A 27,028-nucleotide genomic window follows, 5' to 3' on the forward strand; every position below is an offset into this window, starting at 1 on the left:
TTTGGGCTGGTCACGGTCTCTCAGCCTAACCCACCTCACAGGGTTGTTGTGATGAGGATGAAACGGAGAGGAGCTGGACCATGTAAGCTGCTTTGGGTTCTTCATAACAGGAAAAATGGATGGGATAGAGAATGAATGAATGAAACAAGTCGTCTTGCCCCTGCAGGCATCGATTACCACGTGAAGCGTTTGGTGGTTGGCCACAAACAGGTGGTGTTACAGCTCTGGGATACGGCTGGGCAGGAAAGGTAAAGTTGTGCGTAGCATTTGGTTCAAAGTGCATGATGATGTTGAAGATGAGGAACAGGCGTGAATTGGTGCCCGGAATGCCTGTTGTTCTTTCGAATTTGGAGCTGGTGGACCAGCACAAGGGCACAATAGTTGTCCACTCAAACATTTTCTGGACTCTGTAACCCTTTTAAAGTGGCATTTCAAGATATAGATCAAAACTCTGTTACATACAAATATGAATAGCAAATTTTGACTCTTTCTTATGGGGGTGGGTTGGCTTGTGCAGAGAAGGGCCACTAGGGTGGTGGCTGGATTGCAGGGAAAGCCATATGAGGAGAGACTGAGGGAGCTGGGTCTTTCCAGCCTTGAGAGGAGGGGACTTGTTAGCGACATACAGGTATGTGAGGGGGTCCCATGCAGAGGTGGATCATGACCATTTTTCCCCTGCAGTGGAGGGCAGGATGCATGGAGCAAAGCTCAGGGAACCAAGATTTAGAGTGGATGCCAGGAAGCACTTCCTGAAGTCAGGACCCTGAGGGTGTGGAATGGGCTTCCACAGGAGGTGGTTGAAGCCCCAACAGTGAGGGTGTTCAAGGATAGGCTGGACATGCACAGGGTAGTCATGTCACGAGCGGAGTCAGCTACAGCCTGGGGTCAGACTAGATGGCCCGGGAGGCCCCTTCTGACTTGCTCTGTTTCTATGTCTATGCTCTGTGTAGATGGAGAAGCCCTCTCTGAAACTTTTAACCTGGCACCTTACCAAGGCATCTGTCCCCAGGTTCCAGATTATGATTGGCTCCTTTAGGCACATTTTCCTGTTTTTGTATTGCTTTGGCTTTCTAAATATCCCATCACAAACACTGACAACTTACTGAGGCCACATCTGAAGGGAAGAGCTGGTTCTTATATAGTAGCTCTTCCCTCAGAGCTCCCAGGTGGTGCTCGTAACATCCCAGGTGGCTGCGTTTGACTGTGGGCCCAGTCCTGTAACCACTATGGGGTGATATTCTGGTCTGTGGCCAGAAGAGGGAGCCCTGGCGCTGCCTCAGAACCTCACAGAATGGTTTGGAGGCCCTTTACACAATATCATTGTCCACCAAAGCACCTCTTGCATTTTCTGGGCATTTGTGCAGCTTTCTTTTTTTATTTAAATGAAAGAGAAATCTGCTCTCAAACTTCAAATGGGGCAAAGGCCTCCTGAAAAGCTGCAAATCTGCCCTGCTGCAGCTATGCACAGTCCTGCTTTGTGGTTGATTAACAGAATGTAGAAACATAGAAACAGAGCAAGTCAGAAAGGGTCTCCTGGGCCATCTAGTCTGACCCCTGGCTCCAGCCACACATGACATGCCTACCATGTGCATGTCCAGCCTATCCTTGAACACCTTCACTGATGGAGCTTCAACCACCTGCCGTGGAAGCCCATTCCACACCCTTGGGGTCCTAACTGTCAGGAAGTACTTCCTGGCATCCAAACTGAACCTTGGTTCCCTCAGCTTTGCTTCTCTGGAGCGCATACTGCCCTCCTCCGCAAGGGAGAACAGGTCTCTACTCACCCTTGTGTGACACGCCCTCATGTACCTATATGTCGCCAACAGATCCCCTTGGAGTCTCCTCCAGGCTGAAAAGACCCAGTTCCCGCAGTCTCGCTTCCTATGGCTTTCCCTGCAATCGCTATGCTGCACTGGTTACAACCTGACTATATCCTTCCTGTAATGTGGAACCCCAAACTGAAGAAAATACTCCATTTGCAGGCGCGCCAGAGTCATGTAGAGTGGCAGTAATACCTCTCTCAGTCTAGAAGCCATGCTTCTGGCTATGCATCCAAGGGTGGCTTTTGCTCTCTTGACTGTCACGTCACACTCTGACTCATGTTTAGCCTGCAGTCGACCAGATCCCTTCCACAAGTGCTGCTCTCCAGCCACTTCTCTCCTAGCCTTTTCGTACGATGCCCATTCCTATGCCCCAAGTGTAAGACCTTGCACTTACCCACACTGAATGCCATCCTGTTGTCCTTCTGGATCTGGAGTGCCTGCTCCTCAGTTGTGGCCACTGCCCCCATTTTAGTATCGTCTGTGAATTTGATCAGCAGACTGGTCACCCCTTCTTCCAGGTCATTGATGAAAGGATTGAACAGGATCTGTCCCGGGACAAAGTCCTGGGGGACCCTGCTCATCCCTGGCCAGCATCCCAATGATTCCCCATAATAGTTACCCTCTGCTTTCGGTCTGTCAACCATGCCCTAATCCATCGGACAGAGCATTGGTGTATCCCAAAACTCCTCAGTTTCTCAACCAGGATATCATGCAGCACTTTGTCAAAGGCCTTGCTGAAATCCAGGTCAACCACATCTTCCACGTCCCCTCTGTCTTTTAAACCTTGTCATAGAATTCCACAATGGAAAGGCAAGAAATTCAAAGCCCAGGAAAAAAAGCGTGCCAGCAACACATTTTTCTTCCCGCAATGAAAATGGGGGAAGAAGCCTGGGTAACGCAAGGGCTAAACCTGTCCTACAGAGAAACCCTGTGAGTGGAGGGGCTGTTAATACATGAATAACGCTTTTTGGATTTTGTTTGGCATTAGATTCCAAAGTATCACCAAGCAATACTTCCGAAGAGCGGACGGCATCCTGATCATGTATGACATCATGGCAGAGAGCTCCTTTATGGCCGTCCGAAACTGGATATCTTATGCCCAGGTTAGAATAAACTATGAATGGCTGCAGCTATGCAGCTTTGGAAAATCACCACATCCTCTTCTGAAACTGTCATCAGATGCAGAAAGCTCAGTATTTTCCCTGACAGTCCCTTCTCCTGCCCCACTTGAACTAACTCAGGGCACTGGGGAATGCATAGAACCTGAGGGTTTCTGAACCCTGACCAGATGGTCATCCTCAGCCTGAATGCAGTGCAAAAAGACACCAAAAGATTCAAAGGATGTGCAACCGCAGGGCCCCCTGGGGCGTTCTCGCCTGCTGGCTTTTCCTGCTTCACCTTAGCTACTTCCAAGTACTAGGAGAGGCAGAGGGACTGGCACCTCCCCAACCCTAACAAGACTCATATCTGGGATCCAAATCCTGCATTCTAACCCAATGGCATTTTGCAACCATCTTCAGGAAGAGAAATCTCAGGATTTTTCCTGACAGCTACCTTTTCCTGCCCAACATGAACTCATTCCAAGCACTGAGAACTGTACAGGAGCTGACCGTTTCTGAACACTAGCTGTAAGCTGATGCGTCATCCTAGCCCTAACACTGTGCTGGAAAGCACCTAGCATATAAGAGTGCCCAGGGAATTTTGCAACTCTTGGCTTCCCGGCACAGGAATTTCATCAAAGATGTGCAAATGCAGAACCCACCATTCTTTTCTTGACGGCTATCATTTCTTGCATCTCCTGAACAATATTCAGGCACTTGAAGGGGCTGTGAGACTGATACTGATGCTTGACCAAATGACTTTACAGAGTGACAGCTTAAAAAGAAAACAGAGTCCTTTTGTTGGAGCACAGAGAGAGACCGACCATTGCCCATCCCGGCTGGGGCTCGATTGAGAATGAACTCTCCTTCCTTAAGAATAACAGGGCTTCTTTTGTTCTGTAGGACTGGATTGGAGTTGGTGTCCTGGTATTTCTCCTTGGAAACAAGATGGATAGAGCAGACAAAGAGGAACCAAAGGTGTCCAGGCTTGAGGGAGAACGGCTGGCAAAGGTATGGCTCTCCGTCTCTCCCTCCCCTGTTCATCCTCACTCCAATTCCCTGCGTGGCCACTAAGAAGCTTGTGTTGGGAGCTCTTAAGGAGCTATTTGTCTGCAACCTGCCCAGGGAACCTTGTGGCTCTAGGGGCAGGCTAAAGCTCAGATAAATGAGGGAGTTGAAAGAACTTCAGACTATGCAGTCTTCAGACTATGCAGTCAGTGGATTGGATGAAGGTTGGTGCTACAGCATTGTCTCTGGGCCAAACTAACTGGACCTAGAGACTCCCCCCCCCCCCCACTCAGCAGCCCTCCTCTGGGAGCCCCCTTCCAAGAATGTGAGGCAGGTGACTATGAACGAAAGAGCTTTTTCCGTTGTGCTCCCTGACTGTGGAATCAACTTCCCAGAGAGGCTCATCTGGTACCTTGATTATGTTCTTTCTGGTGCCAAGTAAAGATCTTATTTTCCCAAGCATCTTTTTCAATTTCTGTTTTAAATCTTTGCACTTCTGCTCAGTTCCGCTTGGTTATTGTTTTCATTTTATATGTAGCTTTAAACTTTTATATTGTATTTTATCATTTCATGTTTTATGGTTTAATTGTGGTTTTATCTTTTATGGTTTAATAGTGAGTTTCAGCTCTTGGGTTGTAAAGAAAAATAAGAAAGTGATAAATCTCAGCCCGCGTGTTGCTGACCTCAGTGGTCTGAGTGGTCTCTCTTTGCCGCAACCCTTTGCCTCCCCCATGGGGCCCTTCCCCATGCCTGCCTTTTGTGCAGGGTGGGAGGGAGGACATATATATATGTATATTCTAGAAACATAGCGGTTCTAGAGGCGGCATCCTGGAAGTGAGGCTGAGGGGACTTCCAAGTGAACGTGTTTAGGGTTTAGAGTTGGGGCCAGGCAGAAGCAAGCACCAGCTTGGCTGGCACCGTTCCACCAATGCTGCTTACAGAAGAGAGAGCAGGGCCATGTGGGAAGCGGAAGTGACACCACGCTGCTCAGGACAGTGTGTGAATCGGGTTTCAAGAAAATATACTGGAGGATCTCTCCTTATGCTAGTTGCAAAGCTAACCTGAATGATCCCACTGAAGGTAACTCTGGGTAAGTAGCGCTGAATCACACACACGAGATGTGAGCTGTACGGGCTTCTCCCCCTGACACAGAACCATTTGTGGTTTGTCCAAAATTCAGTGCACGTCAACGCAGCGGAAGTGGTCACGGTGCAGCAGAACCAGAGGCTGGTCGTCTGACCCGTGTCTGTGTTTTCCACACACCCCTCTAACACGGCTGCGCAGCGCTTCTCTATGGCCTGGCCCTCCACCCGGCCCCAGTCAGGGCTGTTTCGCTAGCAGGAGCACACCTGACGAGAGAGCAAATCCAGGCTGCGTGTGCACACTCCAGAGGCAGTCGTGGCACACCTGGGCTCTCCAGTAGGCCTCTCCCAAGTATGTACCTAGAGCCCCTGCGGAAAAGACCCGGAAGTGCAATGTGTGGTGAGGGAGGTTGAACGCAGAAGAGGGAGGTTGTCTTCGCTTGTGGAGCGATGGTACCTCATTGGGAACGGCCTGGCCTGCAACACGTGGAAGCTTTTCCAGCGATGATTGAGCTCGACTTGGAAAAGTTGCAGGGAGGAGCAGCAGAGCAGCGAGGTGGCCGCCTGACCATTGTTGGCCAATAATGGCCTTTCCCTTTTGCAGGAATATCAGGCTGCCTTCTACGAGTGCAGTGCCCTGACAGGCTGTAACATCCTGGAGCCCATGCTGCACATGGCCAGGTCTGTATGAATGCCGCCCACCACCAGGAATGGAGCAGACGCAACCCTGGCTCTTCGTTCAGTCTGGCAAAATTGATAGATTCCCTCTGGGCAAAGGCTGGACCAGCCCTTGGCCTGATGCTCTCCATGGTCCACATGTTGGTTGGGGATGATAGGAGCTGCAGTCTGACACTTCTGGAAGGAACCAGATTGGGGGAGGCTTGAGCTGTCCAATAAAGCGAAGAACCTGCGTTGGAAAGCCGTATTACAATAAATGATACATAAAGTGATTCCAGTGAAACAGGAAAGGTCTGGTAGGCGAGACTCATCCTCTGTGTTTTGGCCATCACCCAACGTATTTTGGGCGCACTGCATAAGAGGCGAGAGCAACCCAGTGCTTCCCGCAGGGTGACAAACCTACATCTGTAAAATTGCCAGAGTTGATGAACTGGTACGACAACTTTAAAACTTGTGAGATGCTCGGATTCCCTGTAGCATCATCCTCACATAACTTACAGGCCAATATCCCAACAGCACTTGGACTAAGCATGATGCGCACTCTCAGCAGCACCTCACACTGAAGTTACTCCCAAATTCATCTGCACTCTGCATTCAGGCCCATATTCAGCTGTAAAACTGGAAGGAGTACCAGGAAAGTAGGCTCATTGGGTTTGCAGACCTTTTAAAGACAACACTGTAAATTGCTTTTATTTAGAAAAAAATTAAGCGAGGCATCCCTTAGCTGCCACCCCTCCCCAGCTATGTGGCTGCCTTCATAAGGATTGATTCCAACATGATGATGCTGTCAAATTCATGTTTGCAAATCAGGATGGTCCTGTGCTAATGAGGCACTTAACCCACCTCTCCCAAACTGGTGACCACCAGGGACTGCTGAACAGTGTTAGGAGCTGTAACCCAGCCCATCTACCTGTAGACTCTCCTGTCATTGTACTGATGTAGGCTATTTCCTCTCAAATTAAGACATGGGAGAGTACTGCTAGCATTCACCTGGCTTTTTGAAATGTTAGTCCTCTCCTTCCCTTCTGACCTGCTAACATGGTTGTTTGTTCCAGGCTGTTAGCAGCTCATGAGGACAAGCAGCAAGAGCGGGCACGGCCCCTGGAGGAGTATGACAAGAGAAAAGGGTGTTGCTTGTAACAGAGCGTGGAACGTCAGTCCGGAAAACATCAGCAAATCAATCAGAGACCAGGAGGCAGGCAGAGCAGGCTACCTCCACACAAGATAGCAAGAGCCATTCTTGGCAGTACCGAAAATAATGGTGCAATGTTTCTTTACTTTCTCCCTTACTTTTTTCCGTTCCTTAAAAAAAAAAAAGAGACATAACATCATTTATGCTTTGAAATCACCCACAGATGCTAGTCTGAGTAATATTCCAGGGACGCTTTATTATCAATTCCTCCATAAAATGTAGAGGTTTGTTTTAGAGGGTCAAAAGAAGGCACTCTGTAACACCAGGAAATATACACATCTGAGTAATTGAACTAAATGCAGTCATAAAGAGTCAAGTACTCTAGTTGAGCCAGCTTATTACCAAACTGCCCTAAACAGACTGGGATGAAAGAGCCACCTGCCAGAGCAGGAAAGAGGCTGGGGAGCACCTGGTGGAGGTGGGGGGGGGGGTCTCCCAGCTGGGCTGAGGTCCAGCACAACTTGCTGCTCATTGCCACGTCGTGTGAGCTTCTCGCCCGGCTTCATGGGTAGGCCAGCCTTAGTGAGAGGGGAGGAAATTGCCCACCCCTGCTATAAACTCAAGCAAAGTGGGCCCTTGATTTAGCAGAACCAGCACATACAGGAAGATAACTCTGGTTGTTGTCAGAGATCAAACATTTTACTGCATGATGTGTCTTGATGGACATAGTAAAATTCTAGTTATTTGTCAGCTTTGATGATAACTGTGCAATGCAAGGGAGCTCTTGCATGGGCAGTTTGCTCTAACATTGTTCTTTTGAAGGGAAGGAATGGCATTTTTGTGTGAACAGAAAGAAATGCCCATGAATTATGCTGTACCTTTTCCTGACAAGCTGGATAGAGAAACTCTTAACTTTAATTGAGTGAAAACTCTCTGCGTGCTAAGTACCATCAGTGGAACCATAATATGCACTTCTCCTGCTTCTGTGAGAATGTCGCTCAATAAACTCTTGTTCTTCTAAACCACGTAGCAATCCATGCATATTCCTTACTTTTGCTTGCCTGTATTTCCTTAAAGCTCCATCTTTGACATTTGAAAGCAGATTTGGATTCTCATAGCCATCAGAAGTAGGCAACTTGGGTCTTCCAGATGTTTTGGATGATGATACCCACCAGCCTTGGCCGGCATGGCCAATGCTCAGGGATTGAGACACTTGTTGTCCCAAACGGCTGGAGGGCACTGGGTTACCCATCCCTCCCCAAAGCTTGGCCAGACACCAGCATCCCCACCCTACCTGACATGAATGATTCCAAATTGGAAAGAACAGTTATTTCAGAGGACAGATTCCAGCAAAAAAAAACAGTTTATACAAAGCTCCCAGTTGCTTCAAGGGAGTCAGGAGAACTTCCCAGAGTCTGAGACATGTCAAATCATAAGACAAAAGACTGAATTGATTATGGAGGAGAAGCATTTCTCACTGAAGCTATAAGAGTACCATCACGATCTAACCGGATTAGGTTAGAAAGAGGTTGATCAAGGGCACTTTCCTAAACTTGTAAAAGTTGTCCCGCTGTAGAGTAATCCACAATCTCAGGAAGACTGTGAAATTTCCTTTCCCAGAAATTTTCAGGGACAGGCTTACAGGGAATTGTTGAGATTTAGCAATCTCCTACTGGTAAGACGGGGGATGTACTAGGTGGAGCCTGCAGTCCCCTTTCTTCTTAAAAGGGCCCCCGCAGGCGAGCTGGAGCTGGAGAATGTGAGCCGCAGCGGTGATATGGATGCTCCCTTGCCCCTCCGGGGTGTCCACAGAGCACAGAGCTCAGTTTGTAGCGGTGGGATGAGGCCTGGTCATTCTCCCCTTCCTCACACCAAGTCCACGCCAATTCTTAGCGTGGTGATTATGCAAGTCTTAGGGTAGGGGTATATTTCTCCAGAGTATTGCTCTTAAAATATTTATATCCTGCCCCTTAATTGTGCTAATTCACAAGTCAGCTAATAATATAAATTCACAAGTCAAAAACCACAGAACAGACTGGACTTCTATGTGCTCTTTCTTCCCTTGGGCCAACCCAAGACAAAGGTGCCCCCTTCCTGTCTCCCATGCGGGGTGTGGGGGGGGGGGGGAGAGAAAGATGAGCCTTACTTCAGTGCTGGTGATTAGCCAGCATCCTCCTCTGCATCTGAGGTGATAGGTTAATGGGGGGGGGGGGGGGGATCAAGTTGTGTGGCTGATGCACCTCTGTCATCCAATGGAGGGGAACCACAAGATGCTCTCCAGCTACTGCTGCCTGAGGCAATCACCCCCCCATCCCGCTTATTGGTATGGCCAGCCTTCTTGTGTCCCAACAGTACTACATACGCATACCTGGGAGCATCTCTTCCCTTCATGCTAGTTGGTTTCCTTTCTTTCTGCCTTACTTGCTGTTAATGGAAACAGCCACTAGGTGGTGCTGTTTCCTCTAGAACAAGAACAGCTTCCCGAGAGGCAGGCCAAAGGCGTTATAATCTTTGAGATATAAATAAGGGAGAGTCTTAACATTGCTGCCCCCCTCCCCCATTAACAGAGATTCACAACATTTCTAGTCATTTTGATATGATAAAATTTAGGAGCCAGTGTGGTGTAGTGGTTAAGAGCGTGGGACTGGGACTCAGACGATCTGGGTTCTAGTCCCCGCTCAGCCATGGAGCCAACTGGGTGACTTTGGGCCAGTCACAGACTCTCAGCCCAACCTACCTCACAGGGTTGTTGTTGTGGGGATAAGATGGAGGAGGAGATGTAAGCTGCCTTGAGCCCTTTGTAGGAAAAAGGCAGGATATAAATAAAAAAAAATTTGGGGCAAAGTTTGACTTTGATCAGATGGGATGCCCTTGCTGCTCCATGGTCGCATTTCATACGGCAAACTAAACTGAGAAACGCACCATCCAGTTTTTTAAAAGATGCCTTGTTTGAAGATGGCTTAATGTTATGTACTGAATTAATATTTGTCAATTAAACCAAACCAGTTTAGGGATTACGTCAAATACAACATGAAGTTTATTTTGCAAGCTCCAGCCTAGAATGCCAAAGGAAGCTAGCTGAGAGGTGGATGCTATTTACATCCTGGTCACCTAAGCTTTCCTGACAGTGACCACACTCACTCTCTCTTTCTGCCTGGGTGGGTGAAACTGTGCTTAAAACTCTAATTTGGGGTCTAAATTTGAATAGTCAGGCCCTTCCCCTGCGCACACACACAGTAGCCAAGGCCCATCCAAGGCATTACGTTGTCTGAGGCAGAGAAGTTGGTGCGGCCCATTCCGCAGACCAGGGCTGGCTGGCTGGGCTGGGCATCTTACTTTGGCACTGGTGGTGGGACAGTGTAGCATTTAGGGGTTTCATGGCAGGTGGGAATGAGAAGCATTGTATGGCTCAGTGGGTGACCTCAGAGGGTAGTCGTTATCTCTCAGCCTTACCTGGCTCATAAGGTTGTCGTGAGGTTTATTCTGCTTTGAGATCTTCAGCAGAAAGGTGGAATGCAAATGAGAGAGGTTTGCCTGGTGATTTCAGTGAAGGGAATGGGCATACCCAGGCTTCCTGAAGTGCAGCTGCAAGGCAATTAGTCAGTACACTGCTGCCACCTCCGGCTCAGCTTGACCTTCCCAGAGCTTCAAAAGTAAAGTAAAAGATGAGTAGATGTCTGTGGAAATGGTTGCAAAGTATGGGAGACGGCCTGGAAGATGATGTCATTGCATAAAGCACTCACAAACCACCGCATGAGGAATCACAAAGGACAATACATGTGGGCGTGGGTCGTGACTCCTTTTCCCCTGTGGATTAGGGCAGGACACGTTCTGATGGAGCAAATCTCAGAGAACCAAGATGCAAGGTGGATGCCAGCACGTACTTCCTGACTGTTACGACCCCTAATTGGAGGTGGTTGAAGCCCCATCGGTGAAGATGTTTAAGGATAGGCTGGACATGCACATGGTGGGCATGTTGTGAGCGGAGCTGGCTGGAGCTGGGGATCAGGCTAGATGGCCCCGGAGGCCCCTTCTGACTCGCTCTGTTTCTATGTCTATGCCCTGTGTAGATGGAGAAACCCTCTCTGAAACTTTTAACCTGGCACTTTACCAAGGCTTCTGTCACCAGGTTCCAGATTATGATTGCCTCCTTTAGGCACATTTTTCCTGTTTTTGTTTTGCTCTGGCTTTCTAAATATCCCATCACACATGTACTAAGTGGTGCTGCAGTTTTGCAGAAGTGTCCCAATATCCAGGAGTTTCATCCTGCCATCCACAGATACTTCCAGACTTTCCTTGTGTATGCATGTACGGGGCGGGGGTGGAGGCGGGGGTGTGGACTTTATGATAGCTGCAAAGCATGAGGTGGACCCCAGAGGAGGGGGCTGTGCAAAGCCTGAGCAAACCACTGTAAGTGAGAAAACATCAGTGCCTTGTGTACAAAGACTTTAGAACAAGGAGTGATAATGCACACAGGAGGTTTGGAGAATGAAATGGAGCTTCCTTAGATGTACCTAATCTTGACAAGAAGACAGGTGTCATGACAGCTTCCTTGTTGATCTTTTGGAGACACCCCCCCCCCAGCTCATTTTATTTGTTCCAGCATTTTATATCTTACGCTCTGAAGTTGTGTTTTGAGTTGTTTCACCTCTGTTATTGTTTTAGACACTTCTTTCTGCATTTTCTGCCTTGCTGTTTCAGTGGTGTTGAAAAAATGATAATTGTGCTTTTGTTCCTGCATTTTAATGTGATTTCATGTTTGGAGCTATTGGTTTTATTGATTTTGCTCTTTCTCTTTTATTACGTACATCTCTCCAAGAGACTAAGCTTGACAGCCACTCATGCATTTATAGAATATTTATTTTATTAATTAAACAAACAAATAATACAATTGCCTGGGATTCCAGTCCTTAAGCACATGCTCTTGCTGGCGTGTCCCAGTCATTGACCTGTGGGAAACCTGGCAGACAGGAGCATATTCATAAGGTGAGCGTGCTAATACTAGGAAAGCTCTTTCAAAATTCTTCCTTTTCATGCAGAACTAGGTTTTTTGCCTCCTTAGGCTATAGGATATTAATTGGAGCACTGGGCATTAAAATTTGATTTTAAGAGCCACACACCATATGGATGCTGGGATTTTTTCATACAGCCAATGCAGCTCCCCCCCCCCTTTTTTTTGGCTGGATTTTACAAGCTTCTCTTTGTATCGCCTGATCCAAGCACTGTATCGATGGAACTGCCCCTTTTGAAAGTGCTTCACGTGTCAAGGGAGTGTGGCAAAGCTGCTCCTTTGATTTGTCATGGAAAGCAAGGTTCTGTTTTTTTAATTATTATTATTTTACTCAGCCTTGACTCAGTTCTGTGCTGTTCCAACATTGTTCTTTCTTTTCCTAGGAGGCTCTGCTGCAGATAAGGCTTTTGAGTCAGTCCTGGCACACAAGGGTGAGGCAGGTTTTTTTTTAAGAAGTTTCTAATGGAAATGGAATGCGCAGCTTTCAGTATAACCAGAGGATCCCCTTGGCTCCATCATTCCAGCCTGAAAAGGAAGTGTGAGACACAATTAAAGGAGAGCAACTTTCCCCACCTGCTTTGCAGACCAGATGTTCTGGTCTGCTTTCCCATCATTCCCAGCTGGCCCGGCCAATGGGAAAGGCTGGGGGATGAGAATTACCTCAGGCTTGATCTCACCTGCTTTGAGGGGGGGGAAGGGTGAAAACTGCAAGTTAGGACACAGCGTCTGTACAGACAAAGCCATCACATCTGGGCAAAGGGAGAAGAGCTCACGCAGGTGTTTTCACGAGCCAGTGGCTCCAGCCAGGACCAAGTGCAAGTTTGGCATTTCATGTACAAATTTACAAAAATGAAAATAGCATCTGTTGGAGTAAAGAGGTGCAATTTCTGGAATACTGCAGCTACGGGGGCGAAACAGCTTTTCCTACTTTTTTTGGTGAGGGGGAATGGAAGATTTGTTTTAGGGAAATGAAAATTATGCATTGCTTCTTTTTAAAAAGGCATTCTTTGCATTTAAACATAAAGTCAGTCAAATGATTATTGTTATTGGAACGAACTATACTTTTAAAGTAGCAAGCATGAAGAAACCCCCTCTGGACCCAAAAGATCTTGACCATTTTAGGTCAGTAGCAAATATCCCTTTCTGGGCCAGGTCCTTGAGCAGGTGGAGGCCCATCAGCTCCAGGCGCACTGGATGAGACTGGATCCATTTCACTGGGTTCAGGCCTGGTTTTGGCACAGAAACAGCCTTCGTCCCCCTGTATGATGGCCTGTGCCGGGAGCGAGATGGAGGCAGAGCGCCCTGTGAATATTCCCGGACCTCTCAGAGGCTTTTGATGCATCAACTGTGGCATTCTTCTGGGATAGCTGTCCAAGCTGGGGTGGGTGGTCTGTCTTGGATGGCCAGCTCCAGAGGGTGGTGCTTGGGGAATATTGTTCACCCCATGGATTCTCCAGTATGGGGTTCCTCAGGGGCTGATCTTATTCCCCATTCTGTTCAACAGGTACATGAGCCACTAGGGGCCTGGCTATGGCAATGGAGTGGGTGAGGGTGAACAAGCAGAAGCTCAGTCCGGGCAAGACTGAGATGTTGCTGGTGGTGGTTCCGCCGACTCGATGGAGGCTGTTCACCCTGATTAGACAGGGTTGCTCTCCCGCTGAAGGAGCAGGTTTATAGCCTGGGGGTTCTCCTTCAGACATCTTTGTCACTTGGGGCTCAGGTGCCCTCAGTCTCTTGCGGTGCCTTCTACTGACTTCGGTTGATGGACGGGGATAGCCTGGTTTCAGGAATTTACACTCTCAAAGAATCCTAGAATAGTTGGAAGGGGCCAGGAAGGCCATCTGGTCCAGCCCCCTGCTGTTGCAGGAAACCAAGTTACACCATCCCACTCAGATCATCTCTAAAGTGGATTCCTGCAACGCACTGTATGTGGGGCTGCCCTTGAAGTCTGCTCAGAAGTTGCATCTTGTGCAAAATGCAGCAGCCAGATTAACAGACCGGACCAGGAGGTCAAAACATAATATGCCAATTCTGCCCCCCCCCTTTATGCTTCTGAGCCTCAGTCAAGATGCTGCCTTTAATGCATAAAGCACTGCATGACTTAGGGCCACCGTCCTTGATGGCACGCCTCTCCCAGCTGCAACCTACCAGGATCCTTCCTCCAACTGCTGCCTCCAAGGAACGCTCAACTGGGGGTGAAAGGGAGGAGGGCCTTCTCAGTGTCAGTCCCCAATTATGGAGCAAGCTCCCCACTGAGGCCTGCCTGGTGCCAACTCGGCTATCTTTGCAGTGCCAGGTTAGGACTGTGCTTGATGCCAAGGCATTTAACAGCTTGAAATAATATACGGGAGCAGTATGGTGGGTGTCTAACAGCTCCTGATGCTTTCAATGGTCTTCGCTATGTAATCTGTTTACATTTGGTTTTTAAATCCAGTTTTCACATTTTTAGGGAAATTTTATGTTTTTATGCTTAGCTTTTTATCACCTTTTATTGTATGTTTGAGCTGTTGAAAACTGCGCAGAGAGCTTTAGCTATTGAGTGGCATAGACATCAAACCATTCCCATCCTTTCATGAGGAATCTAAGTTATACCTAATACATTTTATGTCCCTGCTTTAGTTCTGATCCAAGAAACCTTCCTCAGGTAGTCCTTGGAGTGTCTGAATCATCCTGGAAGCCAGAAGAAGCAGGAAGAGCTGGAAGCTGGAGAAGACAGGTTTAAAGCATCGGTTCTCGGTTCTCCGTTCTCGTCTGTGGAGAATCAGGGGGAAATCTAGTCTGCCACTCTTGCGAGCTTATTTAACTCAAAAAGACTCTCTTATCTATTAGAAACAGTTAGCAAACATTTACCCTCAGAAACTTAAAGCAACCTCTACCTGTTATTTGAAAAGCAACTTGTTATTCCTTCCTGTAAATAATTCCTTTTAATCAACATTTTTATTTGTGTTCCTTTGGAAAGGTTGCCTCTCCTGGTGGCGGTGCCATGCGCATTTCTCTTTGGAGGAAGGCGGTGCTTAAGACACAATCCTATCAACTGTGCCCTTGAGGCTCATACACATTTGGAGTGGGAGGCGTGGCAGAGTGACCTCCGCCTCCCTGCACCTCCCGCTCCGCCCCGCATCTGATTGCCGTTTGCGGCTGCCTGGCCAAGGCACCAGGAGGGCTCCAGTCTCCTCCCCTCCCTGTCCCAAAACAGCTCTGTTACTGCCTCTCCAAGGTCAATTTTCCAGCCTTGGAGAGGCAACCTGCCCGGTTCTTTCTGCACCTGGGTAGCAGGGGGAAGAGGGAGTTGGAGCTTGGATCCAGGACTGTTCCCATAAGGGTTTATAGCTGAGGCAGCGTTCCCTAAAGACGAGGTCTAATTGCGAACTTTGTGAAAAACTGTGGTGGGAAGTGCCAACGGGCCAAGCCTCCATATTGTTGCTGCTGTTTTAAGAAACATGGATGCAGTGACCCACAAATCGTTCTGCAGATATGGTGGCACGGGGGCAACCGCCAGCAGTGCTTTACCCACATGTGGGCTTTACTAACTGCCTGCTACAGAAAAGGTTACATTTCTCCTCTGGGTCTAACACAATTCCGGATCATGATCAGACATCCCACCCTGTCTCTTGAGACTAAATGCATTTTTAAAAACTTGGACAGTAAATGCTATGACACAATTGGATTGCACCTAGATTAGCCCATGGGATCTGTTTATATAAGAATACACTGGAAATAGATTTCCTCTAGGCAGCGTTCAGTAGGAAAAGGATGACTCACTTCCCATTCTAAAAAGAGAAGCTTCTCGTGGAGGAAATGGTTTCTCCATGACTGTTGCATCCCAGCATGCGTTGTGCCAGACAGCATTGTTACGGGAGACACTGCTCCGGGTGGGAGAGTCAGTGAGCCTCTTTCGACTTCAGCAATGCATTCCGTTAGCAGCTGCTGGAAGCCAGAGGATTAAATGTGAAAATGGAGCTGACAGGGCTACGTGCAGGCATTTGATGGCCTTCAACATCAGCTTTGATCGAGCCAAGTTACCCTCTTCATTTCCCTGCACTGTTGTGGGTGGGAGGCACGCTCCCACGGGCAATTAACATTCTTCATTGCTGAACTCCTCCCCACCCTTATCTAGGGAAAAGCCTAAGCATTTCCTGCAGAGTCTGTGTACCCTGCAGTGCCTGATCCTGCCTAATCTTGGAAGCTAAGCTGGGTCGGGCCTGGTTGAATGGATGGGTGACATGTTGGGTGACATGTTGGGTGGATGGGCGACATGTTGGGTGACATGAGCGGCCCAGAGAGCTTTGGCTACGGGCAGTACAGGAATGTTCGTACAAAATCCTATGGCCTGAACTGGTGGTTCAGAGAAGGGCTACTCATGAGAGAGATGCACAGGTGGTTGTGCATGCATTTTCTTGGCAGGGCTCTTGTGCATGTAAGCAGATCAGAACGTAGCAGATGTAGGAGGAAGCCTGACCCCACGTGAGGTCAGAAATGAAGCTCTGTGCGCTGTGCATGGCTGTGGCTGAGTGGTGAAGGCATCCCGTGCAGAACTATTGCTGGTTCCCCAGACACACAGTTCTCCACCATCTCTCGTTTCCCTCCTGCTCTTCCTGAACCTTTCCAGCCCCATCTCTGTCTCTGGGTAGGTTCGCACATCACCATGGGTTGCCCTGAAGTGCCAGGCAGTCATGATGAGATTGACAGATGGTTGGGCTCATGGTGGTCTCTTTCCTCCTGCCCTGCAGGTCCCCTCTCAATCCTCTGCGTGGGATCCTGGGGACACCGCAGGGAGGAACGAGGCTCCTCTCTTTAATAGCTGCCAAGTTCAACTTGCTGTGGCTAGACACTATAAATATCAAGGTGGCCTCCACCTTGCAAAGTAGTGAACATGTCTTTATAGCTTGGTGCGACTCCACCTAGCATAAAGAAAGCAGTGCTAAGACCTTTGTTTTTAAAACTCTGTACTGGATAATTACCATCTAGTCGCCAATATTCTTGGGCAAGGTGCCAGTAGCATCTCAAAAATTTCTGGATGAGATGGATTATCTAGATCCATTTTATTTATGCTTCAGGAGTGGGACAGGGACTGCCCTGATGCATGAACCATGCCCGGAAATGAACCAGGGCAGTGAATCAGAAAAAACTGATTCTGTTGGAACTTTTGGCAGCTTTCAGTACCATCTGCCATGGTTTCCTTTTGGAGCTGTTTGCCTGCGACGCTACTTAGAGACAGTGCTACCGGGTGGGTCCAGGCCTTCTTGGGGGGTGCTCTCAGAGGGGCTGTTGGGGGATTCCTCTGTTCTGCTCTGCAGCCACTGAACTGTCAAGTCACTTGGGGTTCTGTTCAACATATGGATGAAGCTGCTGGGAGATGGTCCAGTGTGCTGACGGCATCCAACTCCATCTCTCCTTTCCAGCTAAATCCAAGGAACCTGTTCTGGTTCTAGACTGGCACCTGATGTTGGTAATGGACTACACGAGGACTAACAAACCGAGGCTTAATCCACGCGAGACCGAGCGGTCTTGGTCAAGGCAGGTCAGGGAAGGGGGGTGTTGACTTATGCCTCCTGAACACCCAGGCTTGCAGTGGGGCTGGACTCTTGGACTCAGCCCTGAGCCTGGATGCCCCGGTCTCAGCAGTGGCCAGGAGCACATCTTGCACCACTGAGCTAGCACACCCCCTGCCCCCATTCCTAGAGGTATGATCTGGCCACCATCACTCACACCGGAGTTGCATCCCATTTGGGCTACTGCAATGTACTCTACATGGAGCCACCATTCAAAACTGTTCAGAAACTCCTGCTGCTCTAGAATGCTGCAGCCAGACTATGTGGCCAGGGACAGGGAGCGCATGAGGCCTTCAGTACAGCCAGTTCAGCTTCTACAGGTCTGTTTCTGGGGAGCCTGTAAAGTGGAGGTTAAGACCTGTAAACCCTACGTGGCTTCTGACCTGGCTGCCTGCAAGACCACCTTCTTCCATGCAAGCCTGCTTAGGCAGTCGCAAATTGCTCCCGGAGAGACTCTGCCTTCATCTGAAGCATGTTTGAAGGCAATGTGAAAAGGGCCTTTTTGGTGGCCGCTTCTAGGCTGCGGAACTCCTTCCCGAGGTAGGTTTGCACCTTCTGTGTTAGCCCTTCAATGGCAGGCAAAGGGCACTTTATTCAAGAAGGCCTTCGGGCCTCCTTGTGGGTCTGTGAGTTGGATGCTGTTTTGTTTTGCAATTATATGCACCTGTGGTATTTACTGTATAGTTTTGCTGGTCATACTAATTCTAATTGTCTGTGTAAGCCATCCCAATTGCCATTTTTGGTACAAAGGCAAGATACAAATCAAATCCTATTAGGAATAATAAACATGTGAATAAATAAAATAATGAAAGGGTCCTGAGGACAATCCACATGTGTTTCATCATTCACCATTTCATTGTCATGATGATAGACAATATTGCTGGAAGCCCAGCTGTCACATAATTTCAAGCTAGCTGTTTGCCTACTTATTATATTCATCTCATTCTCATTACATTGGTGTGCATATTGATTAGGCCATGACTAATTGGAATAGCATAATTGGCTCTGTCCCCACCAAATCATATGTGAATATTTCATCACCCCAAATTAGAGATTTTTATTTCTTAATGAGTTCTGGTCCTGATAAATGGATATGTACAAGATGTTAATTGCTATGGGACAGTTCTGTAATTGCAAAAAAAAACAAATATTCAGCAAATTACATGAACTAAACAAACGATCAGTGAAAGCTACCTCTTGATTTAAACTTTGTCTCTGGCATTATTGGCAGCTCCATCTTTCAGGGAGTCAGACTGAGCTTCAACAGAATGAGATACAGTAATTTTGTGATATGGTTGAAGAACAAAGTAGGATAACAATCAGAACCTTCGGGCCTAAGGGAAATCTGATGGGCTAGCATTTACTCCTGCTACACGTGAACTGGTGGGTGCGTGTTAATCAACAGATTTGGTTTGGCCCTTAGATCAATTCACATTGGTCCTGTTCACAAAGAAATGAAAAGCAAAACATTGTTTTGCCAAAGGAATAACATCATTTTGCTTGAAATAGCAGAGATGTAGTTGCACTGAATGTCTATCCTCCAACTTCCTCCTCATAGAGGAGTGACCAGTTTGCTGCAAAGGAGGCCATATCCTTTTGATATGGGAGGTAATATAAAGCCTGCAGGACTAGCAGCAATTGGAAGCCTTTGCCTTCCTGAATTGGTCCAATCCTCTTGTAAAACCATCCACATTGTTGGCTTTCACTGCATAGTGATACAAATTCCACCATTAAGTATACATTGTGTGAAGAAGTAGTTCCATTTCTCTGCCCTGAGTCTCCCAGCACTCAGCTTCAGGAAATGGCCTTAGGATCTAGTATTACGAGAAAGAAATAATCCATTTTCTGTATATCGTGCATAATTTTGTGTACCTCTCATTTTGTGATTCTTGATAATTTGGCTTGTTCTCTTGATAATATTCTTTTGTAGAGAGCTCTACAATATTCTTTTTGAGGTACAGTGACCAGAACTTTACACAGTATTCTCAGTGTGGTCCACACTGGTAACAGCAGTAAGAAATTGATAACATTATTTTCAATTCCTTCTCCAGTTATGCCCAACACAGAATTTATTTCACACCAGCTGCATACTAGGTCAGCCTTTTCATCAAGCTTTCAACCACCATCACCACTTTCTTGGTCTTGGTATTTTCCTCAATGTGCTTCATTTCACACTGCTCACATTGACCTGCATTGTTATTTTAATACTCATTCTCCCAGTTTGGAGATACATTTTTAAATTTCTTCACAATTCCTTTTTGTTTTAATCACCCTAAATCATTTGGTCCCCCTCCTGGATGCATGTTTCAGCCTGGTGAGGGGGTTTGAGAGTGTCAGAGGAGTCAACAGCAATGCCACCAGGAGGCCGGATTCTCTCACTAGGCTGGTCTCCTAGCAGGGTCACCCAAGGCAGAATGGTCCAAGCAGAGACTCCAGACTATGATGCACCTATGCTCTCCAGGAGTAATGGTCACATAGAATCATACAGGTGAAAGGGGCCTAGCAGACCCCTTAAGTCCAATCACCTGCTCAATGCAAGACTCATGTCACCCATCCAAATGTCAACCCAGCTTGACACTGCTTAGCTTCCAAGATGAAGGGCAGAGAAGCTTCTGAAGGGCAGCTTCAATGCAGCAGTGGCAGTTGAAGGCAACACTGGTGGAGGATCAGAGTGATGCTCAAGGTAACGCTGGTTAGCTTGGGACATTTTCAGCCAGACAAACACAAAGTGTTTTACTCTGGTAATGGCAAATTCAAAAGAAACAGAGTTACTCCAATACTGAGGCAAGATGTAGCACAAGCAGTAAAAGGTTATAATGCAAAGTCCAACCAAGTTATATCAATCAGAATTCTTGGAAAACCTATTAATGTAACCATCATTGAAATCAATGTTCTAACAAAAGATGCTGAAGAACAAGAAGAAATTGGAAATTTTAACGCAGGAATTCAAGAGGACATGCTAATAATCCCAGGTGGCTGAAAAGCAAATGTTGATAACAAAGCAGAATCCAATGTAGTTGGAAATTTTGGCCTGGGGACAGAAATTGAGTAGGAGAACAATTCATAGAATTCTATGACGCCAACTATTTGTTTATTGCAAATAGATACTTCAGGCAACCAATCAGAAATTGTGCACATGAACATCACTGAATGGCCAATGTAGAAATCAAATGGAATATGTAAATAGAAGCAGGAGAAGGGGAAGTGTATTCTTGCTGCCAAAACAAGGCCAGGAAGAGAATGTAGTAGTTACTATGAATTCTTAGTATCAAAATCAGTGTACAGAAAGATTGCTAACAGAATCATAATGCCAAGATAAAATTTAAATAACATTCCCAAGGAATTTAAAGTCCACACAGAGAACAGATTTGTACTACTGAACTCAACTGACTGAGAACCAGAAGAACTGTGGATTGAAACTACAGTTATCATTAGGAAAGAATGCCAAAAAACAATTCCTATAGCAAAAAGAAAAAGCTGAGATGTATAACAAGAGAAACACAATTGCTAGGGATCGGCAAGAAACAAAAGGAAATGGTGACAAAAGTAGGGTCAAAATCCTGAACGCAACTCTTCAATGGCTTTATGCAAAGCCAAAAAAGAACTATTACAATGACCCCATGCAAAGACATAGAAAAGAACCACAAAAAAGGAAAAGCAAGATACTTCTTTCAGAAGATCCAAGAAATCAAAGGGAAATTCAAATCTAGATTAGGGAATGCTGAAAGACAAACAAGGGAATTTACTATTTGGCCAGGAGAAAATACAGAGAAGGTGGAAAGAATATGCAGGAGAGCTTAAAGGATGACAGACAGCTTCACAGAGGACTCCTATGAGGAAGAACCAGCAATGTTAGAAAGCAAAGTGAAAGAGGCTCCTAACATTGGCCAGGGAATGCTGGGAGTTGTAGGATTTTTCTCTGTCTAAACATGCATAGGATTGCGTCTTAAACATTCTTTTGGCCGCCCTTTTGAATTAGCCTTGTGTATTATTTCCATTCTGAAGCAAGTCACAACTTTGTCCCACTGCCATGCCATGCTTTTGAACTTTTATATTTCTAATATATTAGAGAGGAAAACAAAACAAACAGAACACAGTTCTTCCACCCTGATAAAGAAAAAGAAAACAAACACTCTAAGCAGGGGCAGCTTCGCATTTTAAACTCACTTAAATCATGGAACCTTCAGGGCTGAAATGGGTGTCTGCTTTTGCTGCCCTGATGATAAGCACATTCACTTGAGAATGCGCCCCATTTTGTTGTAATAAAGGGTAAGACAGTGCAAAGTAATACAAAGTAAAATAATAAACTGAGCATCCCTGACTACAAACATGCCTGGCTCACCACCTTTTTTTAAAAAAAAGAAATAAGCAGAAAGGATGTTGCTGAACAGCCTGAGTGCACCTGCCACTCTTACATGCAAGGCCCCCCTGAGTTTTGGGGGCCTTGCATTCAGCCTCAGGATCCAGCCGAATCTGCAACACCGCCGGCTGCAGTAGCAATCGCTTGTGAGAGTATGACAATTGCGCAGAGAAGAGCATGTCCCTGGCCAACTTCATTTAAAAAGAGAGGCCATATGGTCTAGTGGTTAGTGCGTTGAATGGGGACTTCTAGTCCCCATCCGGCTTCTAGTCCCCATCTCCCATGAAGTTCGCTGGGGACTTTGAGTCTCTCTTTGACTTCCAGCCTAATTTGAGAATAAAACGGAGAGGGGGGTTCTGTACACTGCCTTGGGCTCCTTGCAAGAGGGAAACAGGGGCGGGATTCAAATACAATAACGAGTCAAAAGGTCTATCGGTCTTCCCCGCCGCTACGCAAAGGAGTAATGATCTCCGGCTCCCGCTAGGCGTCTCTGGACCCTCGAAGCGCAAGATCCGAGTTTATTCCAAGAGTTGAAGGCGATCGGAGCGGTGCGGCGGGATCCGAGAGCTGGGAGGCGTCTCTCTTGAGGAGGAGTCGCGCAGTGGTTCGCCAGCTCGCCGCCGCGCGTTTGCACCAGCACTTCCCAGCCGTCTCCCGACCCCGCCGGCACGACCTCCCGGATCGCCAGCAAAGGTACGGGAGGGATGCGGGAGCCCTGCCCGGCTTTTCCCTGCTCTTGGGTGGCGCCCGCCGCGGGGAAAGGGCGATCCGTAGGCGGCCGCGGAGCAGGCGGGCGGGGAGGACGGGAAACGGCCACTTGGAGGAGCGGCAACAAAGGAAGGAAGCCCTCGCCTCCGAAAGTTGGCGGGGCCCTGCGCCGGGCGCGCCGCCGCTCCTGAATCGGAGTTTGGCCAGGTGGAGAAGGAGAAAATCTGTCGGCGCGGGGCCACGAAGTTAGTGGCTCTTCTCCTCCCTTAAAGCATGCGGGGCAGCCCTCCCAACCCGGGCCGCCAGATGTTGGACTACAACTCCCAGCATCCCCCAGCCATGGAGGACCTCGGGTGGGAAGGCGGGTATGGGTGAGGGCAGCTAGCGTAGCTCTTTCCTGCTCTTTGCAGCCTAGGGGGCCTTTTGCTTGCATGTGAGGCGGAGAGAGAGAGGGAGGGAGTAGCTGAGGAAAGGCCCCTTCGGCCCGGCCCGGGGTTTGAACGGAGGCGTTTGGCGGGGAGAATGAGGTTGGAAGGCTGGGAAGTTAACTTTGCTTCGCGAGACATGGGAGTGAGCCCAAACTGCTTGCAGGGTGCGTTTGAGAATCCCACGGGCACTTCTTAACGCCTCCGCCAAGATCCGGCGTCCCCCAACTTTTTTTAGTCCCGTGAAACTAACGCGAGACAGTTGCTTTATAGGCTTTGTATTGCGTTATTTAATTTATCTTTGAACTGTTGTCAGCCCAACTTTCTGACTTACCTGGCACCCCTAGTAAGTAGAATGCAGTTGAACTTATTTGCATCAAGATTCTGCACCATAATAACCGGTTGCTTCCTCTCTATCCTGGTCCCTTAGGTTGTTTGGGCAGCCTTGATATGTGGCAAGGAATTCAAAAAGAATTAGCAGAGTTTTATGAAAGCGTTATGGCATATGTTTGCAAAGCATTATGGCATATGTTTTTGTAGTCTGCATTTTGCCTTTAAGGTAAAAGAGTCTTTATTTTTTTTATTTTGCTGCGACAGACTGACACTGATCCATGGATGATGGGGAAGGTCTTTAACTAGCTCTTAGACTTAGCTAATATGGGTGTGGCTGAAGGAATTTATTGCTGAGTTGTGAATTTTTCAGTTCATCCAGTGTTGGGATTAAGGCTTCAGCCATATGAAGGCTAAGTCATAGGTCATTAAGGTTGGGATCAAACGTTACCTATAAGTGATATTTGCTTAGGTTGGAATAATGCCATATGCAAGTGGCAAAGTGACTGGAAAATGGTAGGACAGAGCCATTGTGCTTAGTGCTCATACTTGGCAGGTGGTTATAATGCAAAACCTGCTGGACCAGAGTGCATAGGACGACAGAAGAGTGAGGGCCCTATTACACTGTCTTCAAATCCATTCATGATGGATGCTGCATTGGAAGAGAGACGGTTTCTTAATCTTTTAACTGTAGTTAATCTTTGATTTCCTATTTTTGATAAGCACATGTGAAATTTTGCAAGGTAAAATTGAAAAACTGAAGTTTTATAAGAATTAGGAATGTTATAAACCTTGTTGATTCCCTTCTCCATGATAATTATTCCAAAACATCATTAATGTTGTACTAAAGTTAAGTTCTATGCAGAATGCATATGAAATTATGCTGGCACTCCACATTGTTCACCTAAAGCTATGCACCAACCCGGACACTGAAGGTGGTTTTGCTCATAATCAGGAAGCATTAATGAAGTGCATTTCCATTGTAATATGTAAAGGTGGAACTTGCACATCACCACCTTTGGTGAGACAAGTGGAAATAGCTCTTATGTATCTCAGGTTGGGACAGATATGTGCGTTTCCACTTTACATCTAGTAATAGAAGTCTGCATGTTGAAAGACTACTTCCTTGCCACCAATTATTTTTCTGGGGAATATATTTCTCAGTATCCAAAGTGGGTGTGTGTGAAATGCACAGAAGGAAGGCCTTGGTGCTACAGAAGTAATGCATAGTGATGCTCCTTGTTTGTGTGAACAGAGTTTCAGTAAGGGTACAGCGTTATAATAAAAGGACTCTTCCTGTCAGTGCTACTTTACATGAGACTATCAAGCTGGCTAGCTAAAAAAGCATAGCTAAAACACTACACCTCTTAATTATCTAATGTGTTTTGAAGACTTCCTGTACAATTGTACATTTGTACAATTTGTTGTTTGAAGAGGGCATATGTTCTGGGGGTAGGTATGGGTGTGCACATATGTGCCAGGATGGGGGAAAGGAGAGGTTTGTGGCCCAGCAAGAAATTGGGAACGAAAAAGCAAGTGTAAGACTAAAAAGGGCAGTCAGACCTGTAGGCAGTTCTGGGCAGCTGTAGCCAGGACTTTAGGAACAAACAAAGCCCAGAGCAGAGTTGCCAGGAATTTGCTGGCATTGGCTGTAAAGGGCTGGCATTGAACCAAGCCTTAAAGGAGCAAAGACCATTTTTGAGGAAGAAAAGAATCCTTACCTGAGTGTAGCTTGAGACAGTGTATCAAACTCTGCTCTTTGATAACAGTTGGTGGTAGGAAGTAGTTCAAGAATATGCTAGCTTACGGGTTAGAATTAGAAGCGGCTTTTTGAAAGAGGTCATTCTGTGAAACTGTATTTTGATGTTTCTGTTCAGAATAACAATTTCTGTTCTTGGCAGGGCACAAGTTTTTTTATGAGTTTGGGAACATGTGCAAGGTGATGTTGTGCAGTTAAGCATTCATTGGGTTTGATCATGTTTAAGTCTGAATAATATTGCAGTCGTACAATACAGAATCACCCTCTTTTGGAAGATTCAAAGTTTAACCCCAGTCATTTGTGATCATAAAATGTAGATTAAAACACCTTTTCTAGGATACAAATCATCATCATCATCTTTATTTCTATAGCTGAAGTTCTCTGGGTGATTTACAGCAGTGAAATGTCTGCAGCTGGACAAAGGCTTGACTGAAGTCTTTGCTGTAGGTGTAAAATTTGGGGAATTTTAAGGAGCTATTCTTAGGATTCTCTGTGTATTTGTCTTCTTGTGGCAACAGCAGGAGTTGTTTGAGTGAGGAGGATTCCGAACACTCAATAAGCGTTTGTCTGTCTATAAAGTCTGCAAACAGGGCACAAAAGTGACTAGACCCCATATACATTTACTGGCCACATACAGCTGCCTATGTACCTATTTTGTGATTTACAATTGGCTTACCATAAAAGTATTTATTTACAAAAATGCCCATTTCTGGTCACCTACAGGTGATTAGGAGTTGCCACAGCCAGCCGGCAAGTTTCTGGATGAAGCACATTGTCCACTGGCTTCCTTTAGTTGTTTAAAATAGTTACATCCTACCTTTCTTTCTAACATGTCCCTAAGGCAGTTGACAGTCCGCAGGAATGAATATATAGAGCACAGGAATGAATATATGGAACATACTAAGAGTCTTAAAAGACAGTGCTTTCTTAAGGCTGGCTTGGCATAAAAGGCTGAGGGATGGCTTGGCTAGTAAGGAAGATGGCAAGTGTGCCTTGGGATACTTCCAGCCTTACCATGTCAAAACCTGCTGTGTCGCTGTCAGGATTTCATTCTGTCACATGAAACTTGCTGAAAATAATGGGGCAGCACTGAATAGATATTGGAGGGGGGGCATCAAGTCTGCAGTGTTTTAAAAACTTCAGAACACATTGGTTTGGTTAACACTTAATGCTAACCTGTGGTTTGGGTTGTTGTAATGTATGAACACAGCTATTCAAACAAATCTTGATTTGTTAGCCATGAACAACTGAGAAAGAGAGTCCATGGTTGGTTGTTGGGTCATGAACTCTGGGGTTGTGTAAACTATGGTTTCTCATTACAGGTGCATCTAGAACCGTGCATTATTCCTGGGTTATTTTACTACCCTACAGAGGCAGCAGGCAAGAGCTGTCAATAAAAGCAGCTGTTCTACATGCCAGTATTATAGTTTCACAAAAGTTACTGGGATACAGAGAGAAAACAGATGAAGGTGGGAAGCAAATCATGGTTGCTTAGACTGTCAGACCAACCTTGGGTAGGACCAGAAACCATTGGTTAATAATGGGTAAAATAAGCCATGGTTAGTGTTAAGTGCAAACTAGGTTGTTCAGTTACAATGAAAAAGAGCTACTTCTTTTTTTTTTTTTAGAGTTCTAGTTGCATTTACCTATGAATGCATAATAAATAGATTCCTTTAGGTGAAAGAAGCATTTGTTTAAAAGATATGTAGCTGATGAAAATTATGTCCTTTTTCAAGTCTGAAATCTGCATAGCAGAACTAGGCTCACTGATTAGTAAACACACACCTCATGCCCCTGTATCAGGCATGCATTTTGCAAAGTGGCATGACTGAGGTGTCAGGAATGTCTAGGGGAGCAGGCACGGGGGTTGAAGGTCTGTGTCTCAGCTTCAGTGCTGTCCTGTTTTGTCTGTGAGTCACTCCCATTAAACACAAGGGAGCTTGCTTCTGAGTGGCAATGTATCCAATGGCACTGTTAGACACGAACACATGCAAAGCCCCATTGCTGAATTATTTGTTCTTAAATGGCACATAGAACTAGGGACTGGAGGGTTGGAAGCA

The 27,028-nt window shown here is 46.6% G+C and overlaps 2 protein-coding genes across 3 annotated transcripts in view; both read left to right on the forward strand.

Moving 5' to 3' along the window:
• The window catches only part of CRACR2B (calcium release activated channel regulator 2B), a 56,367-nt gene extending 49,053 nt beyond the window's left edge, over positions 1-7,314 (forward strand). Inside the window, exons 13-17 of the mRNA XM_044425949.1 lie at positions 167-248; positions 2,812-2,926; positions 3,827-3,934; positions 5,618-5,694; positions 6,747-7,314. Of these exons, the coding sequence (XP_044281884.1) occupies positions 167-248; positions 2,812-2,926; positions 3,827-3,934; positions 5,618-5,694; positions 6,747-6,831 (467 nt within the window). The 3' untranslated portion in view covers positions 6,832-7,314. The remainder of the gene's footprint in view (positions 1-166; positions 249-2,811; positions 2,927-3,826; positions 3,935-5,617; positions 5,695-6,746) is intronic.
• Positions 7,315-22,292: 14,978 nt separating this feature from the next.
• CD151 (CD151 molecule (Raph blood group)) overlaps positions 22,293-27,028 on the forward strand; it is a 52,758-nt gene continuing 48,022 nt past the window's right edge. The window contains exon 1 of one of the 2 annotated variants that reach the window (XM_044425710.1): positions 22,293-22,439. The gene's annotated coding sequence lies outside the window, so the exon portion shown is untranslated. Of the gene's footprint in view, positions 22,440-26,098; positions 26,438-27,028 lie in introns of those variants that run through there. The other variant, XM_044425713.1, reaches the window with a different exon arrangement.

This window comes from Varanus komodoensis, unplaced genomic scaffold (genome assembly GCF_004798865.1).
Source record: "Varanus komodoensis strain SLA01 unplaced genomic scaffold, ASM479886v1 scaffold16, whole genome shotgun sequence".
In the NCBI taxonomy this organism is placed as follows: Eukaryota; Metazoa; Chordata; class Lepidosauria; order Squamata; family Varanidae; genus Varanus; species Varanus komodoensis.